This window comes from Crotalus tigris, unplaced genomic scaffold (assembly GCF_016545835.1).
Source record: "Crotalus tigris isolate CLP2741 ecotype Arizona unplaced genomic scaffold, ASM1654583v1 scf7180000018691.1937549, whole genome shotgun sequence".
NCBI classification, from domain to species: Eukaryota; Metazoa; Chordata; class Lepidosauria; order Squamata; family Viperidae; genus Crotalus; species Crotalus tigris.
Window position 1 is genome coordinate 707,459 of NW_024097150.1, and position 14,788 is coordinate 722,246.

General features: G+C 36.2%; 1 protein-coding gene across 1 annotated transcript in view; it reads right to left on the reverse strand.

Moving 5' to 3' along the window:
- RFX6 (regulatory factor X6) overlaps positions 1-14,788 on the reverse strand; it is a 41,753-nt gene that overhangs the window by 8,756 nt on the left and 18,209 nt on the right. The window contains exons 8-14 of the mRNA XM_039355471.1: positions 11,781-11,858; positions 11,572-11,685; positions 9,656-9,705; positions 8,254-8,413; positions 7,181-7,325; positions 4,323-4,417; positions 396-513 (exon numbers count right to left, since the gene is read on the reverse strand). Coding sequence (XP_039211405.1) covers positions 396-513; positions 4,323-4,417; positions 7,181-7,325; positions 8,254-8,413; positions 9,656-9,705; positions 11,572-11,685; positions 11,781-11,858 — 760 coding nt within the window. The remainder of the gene's footprint in view (positions 1-395; positions 514-4,322; positions 4,418-7,180; positions 7,326-8,253; positions 8,414-9,655; positions 9,706-11,571; positions 11,686-11,780; positions 11,859-14,788) is intronic.

Here is a 14,788-nt window from a genome sequence, read left to right on the forward strand (position 1 = left end):
AGCCCTCTCTTTTTGTGCATCAATGTATTTTTGTGTAGTTATTTGTACTGGGAAGCAAGGGTAAGTTGTATATGATCTATAGGAGTGTTTCTCAGCCTTAGCAAATTTAAGATGTTTTGACTTCAACTTCTAGATTTTCCCAACCACGTGAAATCCAGACAATCTTAAAATTGCTAAAATTGAGAAACACGGGACTATAAGGTCATATGACACAGAGGAAGGAAGAAAGGAGCTTAGAATGGAAGGATTCCCAACATTCTGAGCATTGCCCAATTTCCTCCCCCATTTGGATGCAGGGGGAAGATTTTGCAGAATGTTTTCCCTACAGACCCTACCAGATCCAGTCCATTTTTAACATTATAAACAAACAAAAGAATTGGAGAAGAATCAAATACCAAAACTGGATGCATTGTTCAAAGTGAGATTATGCATTACTCGAGCTCCAAAGAAGCTCCACTTGAGAAGGAAGTCTTGGGCCCTCTTCTTTAGAGACCGACCATTCTGCTTGCTTGCCTAAAAGGAGAAAATATTGATTTTGAATCTTTTATATTTTAAAGCAGATTCTACATTCCTGTCATTGTGTAACATTTCTTGAGATCAGTTCACTTGTCTTTCCCTTATGATGGCCTCCCTAGAAAACTATGTGTTGACTAATGACTTTATGCATTTGCATAAAGATATATTCATACCAAGTTCATCTGTTTCTAACCATCTCCCTCCATGAATAGCAATTGGGCTATTTCGGCATGGGAGTGAAACCCTTTCATCTCAATGATGCTAAAGCAGTGCACCCCTGGACTTATTTAAAAAACAGTAAGCTCAGAGGAATATAATTAGCTCAGGGAAAGAAAAATAGTAGTGAGGCAGTTTAGAGAAGCCCTGAGAGTTCAAACCTATAAAATGTATTAAGCAATCAGGAATTTGAAATTAAATTTTCTACCCCAAAGTCTTCTCTTAATATGGGTTGGGATCTTTCTGAGAGTTCACAAGCAATTTAGAGGAGTTGTTTTTAAAACACTTTGCTTCAGGCATAATAATACAGCTGTGACTTTTTGAGTAATATTACATAAATGGATTGGCTTTCCACCGACTTCCTTTTGTTAGCAGTGGAAGAACAATTTAATGAATTAAAAACAATTATTATTATTATTTCTGTTATATAATTTTATTTTGTTTAATATCTCTTGTGTGTCCCCAGCAGCTCTATCATGATGTATATAATAGCATATTTATAATATTTGGAATGTCTACATGTACTGGTGAAGTTCAGTATTTTAAACTGGTATTTTGCATTTCTTATGCAAACTAAAAATGACCACAAGAAGTGCTGATAAAGGTTGGCAGTGGTCTACTATCTGCAGTTGCTGTTATAAAGAGCAAATGCTGGTTAAAAAAATGTGAGAGTCTCAAAAATGAAACAAGATATCAGGAATTATCCAAAAATAAGCAAACTCATTTTTCTCTCCCATTAATAAGTTGGACTTTACATTTGATTTTTGTTTTGTTTTGTTTTGTTTTTTGATTCAATATGTGTAGAATCCATCTTTTCTGCCTAGAAAATTTCTACTACAATCTTTCATACACTCTGGCAAGGAAGAAAACAAATCATGGAAATTACTTGGCATGGAGTTCAGGGATATAAGCTCAGGGGTCAGAAACTGCATTCTCAATGATGAACTATACCTTGGTGAAAGAATAGGGAGGTGGTATTTAATTAAACAATGGAAGTTCAAAATCTTTTGTGGGAAGAATATGCAAGGACTAAGTAAGTCCTTGCAGTGAATAATACTGTGTGAAGGGGAGAGGTTCAAGCTTGCTTATAGGGAGAAAACAAGCAAAGAACCTAGGATGGAGTCACAACTGTTGCAATAAAATAATACTAAGTTTGCAGGACAAAAAGTAGAATTTCTGGTCTGCAAGAAGTCTTGGCTTTATCAAATGTATTGGGAACAAAATGTGCTTTAACTGTGTATCGCCTGAAAATCTCACAAGATGTGAATGCCATACATGCAAGAAAGCAACCTTCTTACTATCCATACCTAGTACACTTCTAGTTTTCTTCTCGTCATTGTAGGCTTCCAACAGGCCAAACTCTCTCCTCTTTTTCCTCATCTGGAACTTTACACATCCTCTAGAGCAGGGGTCTTCAAACTTGGCCCTTTTATGACTTGTGGACTTCAACTCCCAGAATTCCTCAGCCAGTGTGCCCGGCTAAGGAATTCTGGGAGTTGAAGTCCACAAGTCATAAAAGGGCCAAGTTTGAAGACCCCTCCTATATAACATGCACATATGGATTATTTCAATATCAACCAGTAGAGAAAGGCCTGATTTGGATCAAGATATAAGGGGATGGCAAGTTTTTAAAATTATTCTTCTGTATGCTTTGAAAATTACTCACCAATTATTGCTATTAACCAAGGATGAAAGGCTGAATTGGTATCCATAGAAACATATACTTCAGTTCTTAGAATAATTGCATTGTGAATATGATATATTTCCTTGTTAAATTTTACTCTTCTACCTCTTATATTATCCTCCTTGATTTAACATTAAATGGAAGCTCAAATTTGGATAGGAGAGGCAATAAGTTTAGATTATTCAGTATGGTTTCGTACTACATATAAACAGTTAATCAAGTATCATATAGCTGAAGATTAAATCAGTGAATAGTCTGACTGCAGATATATTAAAAAGATAGCAGCGATCACACCAAGGCTTCCATTGGTTTATCTGACAGAACACATGTACGAGAGATCCTCTTTGAGATCTCCAATCAATCTGGTAGGACTAAAGACAGACCCTTCCAATTTTAGGCCCATCTTCTCTACCCCAAAGTTTGTATGCAATGTCCCACCCATCTCAGTGGACCTAAATTGGCCTTACATCTTTATTTGATTAAAATGTTGTGTTGCATTTTAAACTCCTTTAAACTATTGGCTTATAAAAATATTTTTGAACTTGTAAATTATGTTTTGTGTGTAACACAAAACCCTTCGTAAAAATAGTTTATAAGCCATTTATGACCGGGTTTTACCCTGAAAAGTGGTATATATACCCATTTCACATGGATAAATAGGGTCAAACAGTTCACACGCTCATTTTGGATAATCCTCTAGCACTGAGTAAGACATCAGACTTCAGCTCTTTGTGGTGAAATTATAAAGTGCCACTTTCGCAAACAGCAAACAAAAGAAGCCATTTGGTATTATGGAGAGGCCCTACTCCTTTTCACCAAACAGAAGGCCTAGGGCAATGGAAGGATTATGTGCTCTGTAAATCATTACCCCTTACTCTCTAATCTTGATTCATGTAGTAAATTGTTCAGTTCTTTTTTCCAGACGTGGCTAGAAAACACTGAATATTGTACATGTTTATTCTAGAACAGTGTTTCATAATAGATATTAATTGATGGACAGTTTTCCTCCAGTGCTTTTTAAAATGATGAATATCTAAAGATTAACTAAGCAAACCTGGGAATATCATTTTATTCTCTGATTTATTTATTTATTTTTGTAAAATGATAGAAGCTGTGTGAAAGTAGCAATCATTTTATTAGCGGGATATGACAGACAGTGCCTCTTCTTCCCTCACTGTTACATCTCTGTCCATCATCCTTTAGCCTCTCTATATGCTTTATATTATAAGAAAAAAGCTCTGTGGGAAAAATTAAATATTGGAATTTAATTGATATATGGGAAATGAGGTAGGCTACAAGTTACTAAAGGAGAAGGCATAGACACACCCTTCAGTTCCTTTGTATATAATATAAATGCAAGATTAATTTGCATTTACAACTCAAAAGTATTAATTATACACAAATATTTTGAAATATATATATAATTCTAGATGAATTGATATACATCTGAAGTGCTATGGAAATATACCCTCTCTATCACACAATAAAGCAAATCTAAACATTCATGCTTAATTTGGGGGCCAAGGATGTTTTTCACCTTTAGGTAGCATTCTTAGGGCTGCTCCTTAAATAATAGCATCAGAACAGGACAAGGGAAAAAAAAAATAGATGAGGCCCAGTCCAAAAATCCTAGACTCGATTTAAATGACTTTAAATGTAAAATTAATATTAAACTAATTCAAATACTGCTAATATGATATACTTAATATTTTTTCCCAAATTACAGCATGGTGGAAATTTTGGGAAATGTTCTAGAACCAGACTTTGGAGGATTTTACTATTTACAATTGGATGAAAAAAAAAGATTTCATAAGAAGAAAGGATGCTGATCATAAAGGCAATATCCATAAAATCAGGTTATAAACAGGCACCAGTGGAAGCCATTTATTTTCAACTTTAGTCTTACCTTAATAACTCTTTGCTCAATGACAGTGTCCAGCCATTCAATAAATGATTCCACAGTAGCATTCTTCTTTAAGAGGTCCTTCAGTTCTTGGAACACTGTAATAGAGTCATCTACCATGTAAAAAGGAAAGTATGTGGTTGTGTTTTACTCTAAACAGGACAGGAAGCCACTCACCCATCGTTACAAGTTTTGTAGCATGTAAAAGAAAGGAAAAGGGAGAATTAGAGCAGTGAAGGGGAAATCGGAAGAGTTAGAAAATATAGGAGTTTTCTCGAGTTCATCAAGCTAACTGCTGGACTTATTTCCCACAGAAATGTTATGTGATTAGGAAGGTTTTGCATTTATTCATAACTGACAGATGTATCAATCAATCAAGCTACCCAGTTCTATTGTATATTCAAATTTTGTATCATAGAACTATTACTGTATGCATATCCTTTTTCAAAAAAATTTTGTCCCATTATACATGCTCTTAGCAGTCTTCTTTGGAGAACTCATGCATTAAAGACTGAGTTCTCAATGGGATTATATTGTCTCTATGGCAGTGGTGGTGAACCTATGGCACGCGTGCCAGAAGTGGCACTCAGAGCCTTCTCTGTTGGCATGAGGTCAGCAGAGGTCACCAACCATTGTTGATTGGCGGACTGGAAGAAAAGGGAGGGGGAAGCATTTTACATGCACACATGGGTGCACAGGGCCGTGAGCATGCACACACTACAAATGAGGCGGGGCTAGTGCCTGTGTGATACTCACTAGCCCTGCCCTATTTTTGCATGGTGCAGTGCCTTGTATCTGCACCCATGGCATGGCAGTGGCTGTTTTTGCGCCTTGCAGCACGGTGGCCCATTTTTGCACCCCTGTTTTTTACGTGCCAGAGGTGGCATTCAGAGGTGCTTCCCTGCCCCCCGAGGGCACCACAATGCTGATGGGCCCCATGCAATAAATAAGTGGTTTTGGGTTGCGGTTTGGGCACTCGGTCTCTAAAAGGTTCGCCATCACTGCTCTATGGCATATACCTGAATTCAGATTCTAGCTGCCTATTGCACACAGATGCATGTTAACCAAACCAAAAAGCCAATGTCTGGGGAAGATTATAGTAGAGAGATGACAGAGTGGAAGAAAATTAAGCTTTTCTTTTGCCCTTCCAATGTTATGCTTACTCATCTCATCGGGAAGTGGCTGTTTTATGGAGAAAAAGAACTACTAAGATTTATTTATAAGGACTTATATATAATGTGTAGCTACGCTTTTAGGAATATGGGTGCATATGTTATCCTTACAATTATATTTGCCATTTCATATTATTATGGCTAATAAAGAACTAATTCAAGAACTTTCAGGATACGCCATTATGTACTGGGATGAATTCAGAAACTTTGATGTCCCACTATCAACCATCAACCATCACTATCTAAAAAGATAAGAGAGTGAATTTAGAAAATTTTGTCCAGGGAATAATAAAGCTGAACTGTAAAGAAAACAAAGAACACCATACTGCATACAAAAATTGGAAAGTATTTGTAATCTGAATTTTGTTTTACTAGTTTTTAATCTAATATTTTTTTAGAAGCTATACTTATTTGAGAAAAGCCAAGCCACATTAAATATTTCTCTTTAATTGCATAAATAAAATAATAAATAAATAAATAAAATAAAAAAAGGAAGAACAAAGAAAATAATCTTTGTCAATTAAATAAGGAAACCAAAAAAGGAATCCAACAAATGGTTTTCTCCCATGTCTTTGGTTATTCGGGTTTTCTCCCACGTAAAATTGGAAGTGTCTTGGCGACGTTTCGACGAAGTCTCATTCGTCATCTTCAGGCTGGTGCTTTTGGCTTCGTGCTTCCAATTTTACGTGGGAGAAAACCCGAATAACCAAAGACCAAAATAACCAAAATAACCAAAGACCTACATACAAACACCCGCGAAAACCTCAGAAAACAAATATATATATATATATATGTGTGTGTGTGTGTGTGTGTGTGTGTGTGTGTGTGTGTGTGTGTGAAATAGCTATGCGGAAGAGGAAGGGAAGGAAGAAGGGACTAACATTTCAAATAACATACACAACAGCTGATTACTGTTCTCGACTTACAACAGTTTGTTTAGGTGGCCATTCGAAGTTACAATGGCACTGAAAAAATGACTTATGACTGTTTTTCAGACTTACAACCATCGCAGCAACCTCATGGTCACGTGATCAAAATTCAGACTCTTGGCAACTGACTCGTATTTATGGCAGCTGCAGTGTTCCAGAGTCATTGCAACCTTCTGACAAGCAAGGCCAATGGGGACGTCAGAGTCACTTAACAATCATGTGACTAACTTAACAACTGTGACTCACTTAACAACTGTGGCAATAAGGGTTTTAAAATGGGGCAAAATTCACTTAACAAATGTCTCACTTAGCAACAGTGGGCTCAATTGTGGTCATAAGTCGAGGAGTACCTGTATATCCTTTCCAAAAGATATGTCCCGTTTTATGAATTTTGATATTTCAAGCTGCTTTTTAATCCATGTGTTAAGTTATGGGAAATTTTAGGGCCAAAGACAGTTCTTTGCAGGCAGTGGGAAAGCTGATCCAAAGCTGCTTATGCTATTGAATTGAACTGGGAATCTCCTGTGATCAGGGAATTTCAGATATCTGTAGTAAATTGGGTATTTCTACAGATAGGTCCATGTTGATATATGTGTGAAGCCAGCTTTGCTTTAAATTGGCTTCTAATGCAAAACAGAATCATATCAGATATGGAAAGTATAAGGCAAATTCGAGTATGCAGTTCAGTTTTACAGCATAGAACAAAGGCCCTGGGAAAGGCTGAGAAACACAATCCTTTCAAATGCAAGCAGAAGCGTACATTCGGTGTAGCCCTCCACCTCAGAGTCCAGGCTTCCTGAGACAGTGAGAAGTGCCTGGGATCCAATGCCATACAGATCAACCTTGTCAATATCAGCAACCATGGCATTCACTATATGTTGATCAAAGAGAGCGGGACGTGCAATCTACGAAGAAAAAAACAGAGGGAAAATCCTGAATTTCTGTTGATGGAGTAGCTGTGGCAGAGCACAGCTACATTTCGAAAATTATTCATGGTCGGATATGATTATTTTGCTGCCTGAATATTAATATTATGTGATGTATTTAATGAAATTAATACATTGCTAAAAGTGCTATCAGATTGGTAACTAAATCCTAGCGGCCTCAACAGCAAACACAGATAATCCTCGACTTTTAACCACATAGTAGAGCCCAAAATTTCTGTGGCTAAGTGAGACATTTGTTAAGTGAGTTTGCCCCATTTTACAACCTTTCTTGCCATAATTGTTATGTGACTCACTGCAGTTGGTAAGTTAGTGACCCAGTTGTTAAATGAATCTAATTTCTCCATTGATTTTGCTTGTCAAAAGGTTCGCCAAAGTTGATCACAAGGTCCCAGGACACTGCAACCGTCATAAATGTCAGTTCCCAAGTACCTGTATTTTAATCACATGACCATGGGGATACTACAGTGGTCATAAGTGTGAAAAATTGTTACAAGTAACTTTTTTCAGTGCCATTGTAACTTTGAACAGTCAGCAAATGAACAGAAATGAACTGAAGTCCCATATGGGAGCCAGTTTGAAGAGAGGGAGGGAGGGAGGGAAAGAGAGGACAGAGAGAGAGAGAGAATAACAAATACAGAACAGTTTTGAACTATTACTAAAAGTTTTTCATCTTGCTTCTTTAAGTAGCCCTGACATATGAATGCATTTTTAGAGGAGACAAATGGCTTGTACCTCTCTCCTCTTATTTCGAAGAAGGCTATTTGCATTGCATTTGCAGTATAGTTTCATAGCATTTCTACTAGGAATTTCTGCAAATACTTGAGTGCATACAGTACCTACTGAATTTACAAAATAAATGCTGTCCCGTTCATTACTTAAGCTCTACCTGGGCTAAGTGTAAAAAGGAGGTCTGACGCTTCAGGGAAGATACAAATCTCCGTGCAATTGGTAATTTCTTTGCTGCAAGTTCTTCTGGCAGATTTTCTAGTGCAGAAATCATCCAGTGTTCCCAGTTTTTAGCAAAATTTCTTATATCAGCCAATATTCTGAAACAAAAAATAAAGAGTTTGAAATCTATAAAATGACATGGATATGTTCATGTTATAGGGTTAAAAAATATTAACAGCTTCATCCAGAAAAGTGATAGCTCAACACAAATCAGACTTTACAGTCTGAATTTAATAGGAAAACTACATGGCCAGAACCAGAACAATAGATGTGTAAGACTGGGAAGAAGGATTTCCAATATGGCAAATATCGTTATAACAAGTTGTGCCAATGCCATTATACCAATTTTAATTTCCATTGTCTGATTTGTCCTAGTATTACAACAACAGATTTTGACTGAATAAACGGGCTACTAACACTGCAATCCCTTCCAATCTAAACTTTTGAAGTATTTTATAATACTTTATTCTACAACAGAACTTAAAATAATAGAGGTAGAAAGTATCATCTTCCTAATAAAACAGGATTCAAATGAGGGTAAACTATTGGACCACTGTCACCGTTCATGATGAAAAGTAGCCTGGCACTCACTACGCCACAGAACTATTGCTTATCTATCTGCTGCTACATGCAAACCCATGCAGGGAAGCAAAGGAAATTTTGAAGACAATCTGACAGGTGGATGGTGGGATTTCAACAATAGAAAGCCCATTTAGAATAGTTTTTGATAACGAAAAAAAGAACTCAAGCTTCATACATTAATATGAACTTCTGGGGAACTGAAAGCTAAATGAAAATAAGGGCCATACAAGTACTACTATTAATTCTTTTGTGGTCCACTTTGAACTTTGATGATTTTGAAATGTCATCAAATAAGTGCCCATCTCACACAATCTTATCAATAAATATTTCTCTACTACAGATAATGGCCAAAAAGTGACCGCCAAGTTAAATAATGAACCTGTTCTTGCAGACATTTCATTATCATCAGTGCCAGGTGCAAGACTAAAAGAGATGTACCTTAATTTATTTTCTAAAAGCCAAGAAATCAGAAACCAATCCTAGTTCTATAAGAAAAAAAAAATCCATATTTTGGAAAAGAAAGCCCTTTTCTCCAGTGAATGGCATTCTTAAAAGGAATTCTCCCATATATCTCAACAACTAGCCAGGTTCAGGTAGTAGTTCTTGAGATAGTTATACTATAGTTATACCATTTATATTGAAGAATTTGTTGTATTAAATTTGTTATATTAAAAAATAGCAAAAATATTATTCTAAGGTTTCAACTATCAGAATACTGACCTTATGTTTTCAACAAATTCACCTACAGTGCTACCTACCCTTCTGGCATTTCTTGCATAGTTGCCGGGATGAGTACATCTATAAGGACCTTGAATACAGAAGGAGGAAAATTAATATCTCTACAATGCTATAAAGTGCATGGAATCAGGCTAACAGGCCCTGTTACTACTTGGTTGCAAATAAAAATTCACCCCATTGCAAATAAGAATGCATCAATTAATGACTCTTCTTGTGTAATCATACACATGATTTTTTGCTCAATACAGGATCTTCACTTTACTTCCCTACTCATATTGGTTCACATATTGTTACTTCAGTAATATGTGACCTTTGGTAGAAGTGCATATATGTGCATGTATAGAACAACAAATTGTCAGATGTAAATTGCAAACTAGTCTTGAAATGCTGGAAACAGTTGGGTGTGTTGCAACCTATTAGGCCAAACTTAAAAATGGCTTCAGTTATCTATTGCACGAGGCTCCTCCTGTCAGGAAAATTGACATGAAATAAAAGATGCATCCAACACTGGAGGTTTTTAAGAAGAGACTGGACAGCCATTTGTCTGAAATGGTATAGGGTTTCCTGCCTGAGCAGGGGGTTGGACTAGATGACCTCCAAGGTCCCTTCCAACTTTATTATTATTATCGATCATCGCACAGTCAGCGAGATGTTCAGACTGGATTTGGCATTTTGTCTACCTATCGAGTCCTTACCCAAGACCTGGGATAGGCAGATGTGGATGTTTGATGGTATTACAGATATCGTCGCAGGATGGAAGCAGTTCCTAATAAGGCCGCCTTTTGCAATTGACTAATAGCGAATTTGTCAATGCCAATGGTGTTCAAGTGGTGCTCCAGTTGTTTTGGGATTGCACCCAAGGAGCCTATGACTATTGGTACTACCCTTGCTTGCTTTTGCCACAGTCTTTCTATTTCTATTTGTAGGTCTTTGTATTTTGTTATCTTCTCCAGTTCTTTCTCTTCTATTCTGCTATCTCCAGGCACTGCCACGTCCACTATCCAGACTTTTTTGTCTTTCTTATCGACAATTGTTAAGTCTGGGGTGTTATGTTGCAGGTGCTTGTCTGTTTGAATTCTGAAGTCCCAGAGCAGTTTAATTTTATCATTTTCTATGACTTTCTCTATTTTATGATCCCACCAGTTTTTGCTTACAGGCAAATGATATTTTTTGCAGATCTTCCAATGCACCATTGTTGCTACTTTGTCATGCCGCTGCTTGTAATCAGTTTGTGCAATCTTCTTGCAACAGCTTACCAAGTGGTCCACTGTTTCTTCAGCTTCTTTGCATAGGCGGCACTTACTGTCTGTTGCTGTCTTCTCAATTTTGACTTTGTATGCATTTGTCCTTAAGGCTTGGTCTTGTGCAGCCAGAATTAGTCCCTCGGTCTCTTTCTTCAATTTTCCTGCTCTTAGCCATTGCCAGGTTTTATTATTATCTGCTTTCCCAGCTATTTTTTTCATGTATTGGCCATGTAGTGCTTTGTCTTCCCATGCCTCTATTCTGTTCTTCATTTGGTTCTTATTATTATTTCATTTGGTTATTATTATTATTATTATTATTATTATTATTATTATTATTATTATTATTATTATTATTATTATTATTATTATAATATAGTACAGACTCAATTGTCTTCCTGAGTCAGTTCAAGGAACTTAGAAAAACATAACAAAGTGCTGGGATACTTTGTTCATCAACTACTTATTAAACCAGAGGTGGCTTCAAATGCATCTCAGTCAGTTTGCATCACTTACTTCAGTGCCATTTGGAGAAGTAGATGAGGCCAGGGCAAAACCAAAACTGGATTTAATAAAAAATGCTGTATGCTTTATTTTATTTTTTTTCAGTATGATACTTTTCTAGTTATTTAATCATTCTTCCAACAGCTACATTAAATCATACAATTTAGTAGTTATGACAGAAGGCAACATACCTTATAGAGTATTGAGTCGCAAACACAGAAGATGTCCAGGATAATTGCATTTTCAAGCAGGGGGAGAAGATGCTCTGGCATTCCTTGCCAGAAATGTAATAGGAAATGTTGGATCTAGGAAGGAGATGTAAGAGAGCAAATATGAGTGAGGTTTCTGGCCATGCTCCTTATATCAGAAACAGATTGACCTATAGTTGTACAGGTCTTACCTCTTCAAAGTTTCCATTAATGGCATTGTCAAGGACACATTGGCAGTGAGTTTTGTACATCATGATAAGGGTATCCACCTATTTTAGGAATTAAAAATTAAAACAAAGTTACATTAAACAAAATCTTTATATCTCTTTCAGGAATTTCTTCTGTAATATTTTGTGTTTGGGAAGGGAGGACAGATTGCAGGTGACTGAAAATTAAAAGAATAATGACTCATGGGGTTAACTTAGTCATAGAAAGACCATTAATGTACTTCTAGCAATGACTCTTTGCCAGTTAGATAGGATAGGGCTTTAAAGAACAGAATTCGCTGTCCCAATCTTGTTTATCCCTACTGCAATATCCTTCCTTACAGGAGTTTCAACTTAACCAGGACACTGCCCATTGTTCTCTAACTGTTGCCAAACAACTACTCTGCCACTTTTTGTTTATGGAATCTGGCCTTCATAAAATAAAGAAAACAAATGTAGTTTGTCAATGTTGATAAACTTGTTGTCAGGGTTGTGACCAATCAAATCTTTGTTTTGGGGAAGGATATATTAAGGATGTTTGATATAGACAGAGGGAGTCCTAAGTATAGTGTGCAGGGGGTACTCTCATACCCTCACATACATTTATTCATAAACTGCCCAGTGTCATACAGGTGAGATGGGCAATATAAAATTGGGTGGGTAAATAAATAAAATAAATAAATAAATGATATTTCAAGCTGTAAAAACAAATAGGTTCACCTCTATATTTTAAAGCTACTAGATCAATTGGACTCCCTAAAAATATTCATTTACTTTCTTGGTGTCCAACTCCTGTGATTAACTAATTAGCAAATAGCATGCATGCCCCTCTTGAAAAAGATTCAGTGCTCCTAAACTTGCGGGTGTTACCATCTTAATAATTTCAACCTGGAGGATATACTCTCATCATCATAATGCTGACATGGTCTGGAGTATTACCTGTGAGGCTAGAGACCCATTTAGAATTGCTACTAAGTTACTATAGATCAAAGGTACATGTGCTATACTAGTCACCCAGAAGTACCAGTGGACCTGATCACATACTGCTGAAAGATTTGGATAGGGGGTGAGGGAGATTTGGCTTAGCTTTTATATTAATAGAGGACAATTTCAGAATAAATGGGTACAATTTAACAAGCAGTGAAAAGCCAATGAACCCTTATTATGTGAACTCCAATGTATATCTAGTTTCCTTATGAATGTTTGGAGGATATATTAACGTTTTTAGAGTCAGGAAGAATGGGGGCTCAGAAAATGTGAGTTGGTTGGACCTCATACATGCATAGATGTTCATTAGCACGTTTCTAGCTTTCTCAGTCCGTATCTACAAAAAAGACTGCTTTGCAGTTAATCAAACCAAACCAAACTCTCTGGGACAACATTCCCCCACTCTGGGGAGATATGGATGATTCCCTCTCTTCCCATGTTCTGGAAGTTTCTGTTTCTGCAGTTCTGTTCTGTTTTTCTTAGATGGAGCCCCTGTTGAATTTTTTTCTAGAATGTTATTTATGTAGTTTTGTTTGGGCATTAATTAGTCAAATTAATTAAATTATAAAAAAATAATTGATTAAACATTTAAATTAAATTAAGTTTAATTTTTTAAAAAATATTGTAAACACACAGAGATACAGAGTCTTGACATTCAATAACAGAACAGAATTGTCCAAACCTATTGCAATAATGAGGGAAGGATATGCAAAACTGAACATGCGCAAACTGAAATTTTATTTGAAAATCAAATCCTATATTTTAATCAGCAAGATATTTTGGTAACTGACACTAGAATCCCATTCTTTAATATAATCCAGTAATTATTGAAATGTATCATCAAATCAAGAAACTATTACTGATCCAGGCCTCTATTAACATTAATTACAAAATACATAGATAAAATGTTGATGATTATTGTCAACAATGTTTTTTTCATGCTAAATTTGTCTATGCAGATTAGATCTAATTTAACAATTTTAATTGTACTTTACATGAGATATATATTCAGACTGTCCTAACATGGGTATTACTCTGTATTTGGAAATTAAATCTAATCAGTTTACATATTTGTATTACTTAAACTTATCATGCATATCACCTCGAGAATTATATTTGTAAATATAATTATTTTCAGTGGGATATGAGCAGATTATAGGTCTTAAAAGGCCACTCCTCCTGGCGGAAATGGCAAAGATTTCGGCTTTCTTAAAGTAACAAACGCAAGAGAAGTTTCTTGCCGTTTGGGATAAATGGATAAAATTTATACAATTTAGACTGGGTATAAAAAAATATCACATAGTTTTTTCATAAGTTTTATTTTTATATAGAGAGAATGTTATATATAGATACTTTTTTATATATATATAAATATAATTTTTTTAATTTAATTTTTATTTTTATTTGTTAATTTTTAACTAAGCCTATATTCTGCTCTGGGAAGCTCGGGGGGGGGGGAAGGGAGGGTGTTTGTGAGGGGTGGGGGATGGGGTTTTTTTTTATATGTTTAGTTTTTTATTTTTTTTATTTTTTTGTATATGTTGTTTTTTGTTTTGTATTGTTTTGGTCTTTTTGTAAAATTTATAAAACTTTCAATAAAAAAAAAAAAAGGCCACTCCTAAAATACATTCAGTCCCAGTTCTTCCTATGAGTGAAAGTCATAGATGCATGCCAGTATCTGTTTCCAATATGACACAGATTTTCTTAAATAGAAAAGTGGCTACATTTTAGGGACCTTCCTTCAGATGCACTAAAACAGAGGTCCTCAACTTTTTGGGCACCAGGGACAGTTCTGTGGAGAGAGGTTTTTCTGCGGACTGGGGTGGGGGGATGGAGGGGGGTGGTTTCATGTACTGTCTGCATTCTGCAAATAGGGCTTTGCTTGTTTGCGCGGACTGGTTTCTGGCATGCTGCGGCCCAGTGCTGGTCCGTGGCCCGGTGCCGGTCCATGGACCGGGGTTTGGGGAACCCTGCACTAAAAAGAAGATACAGGAAGATGCCTTTAA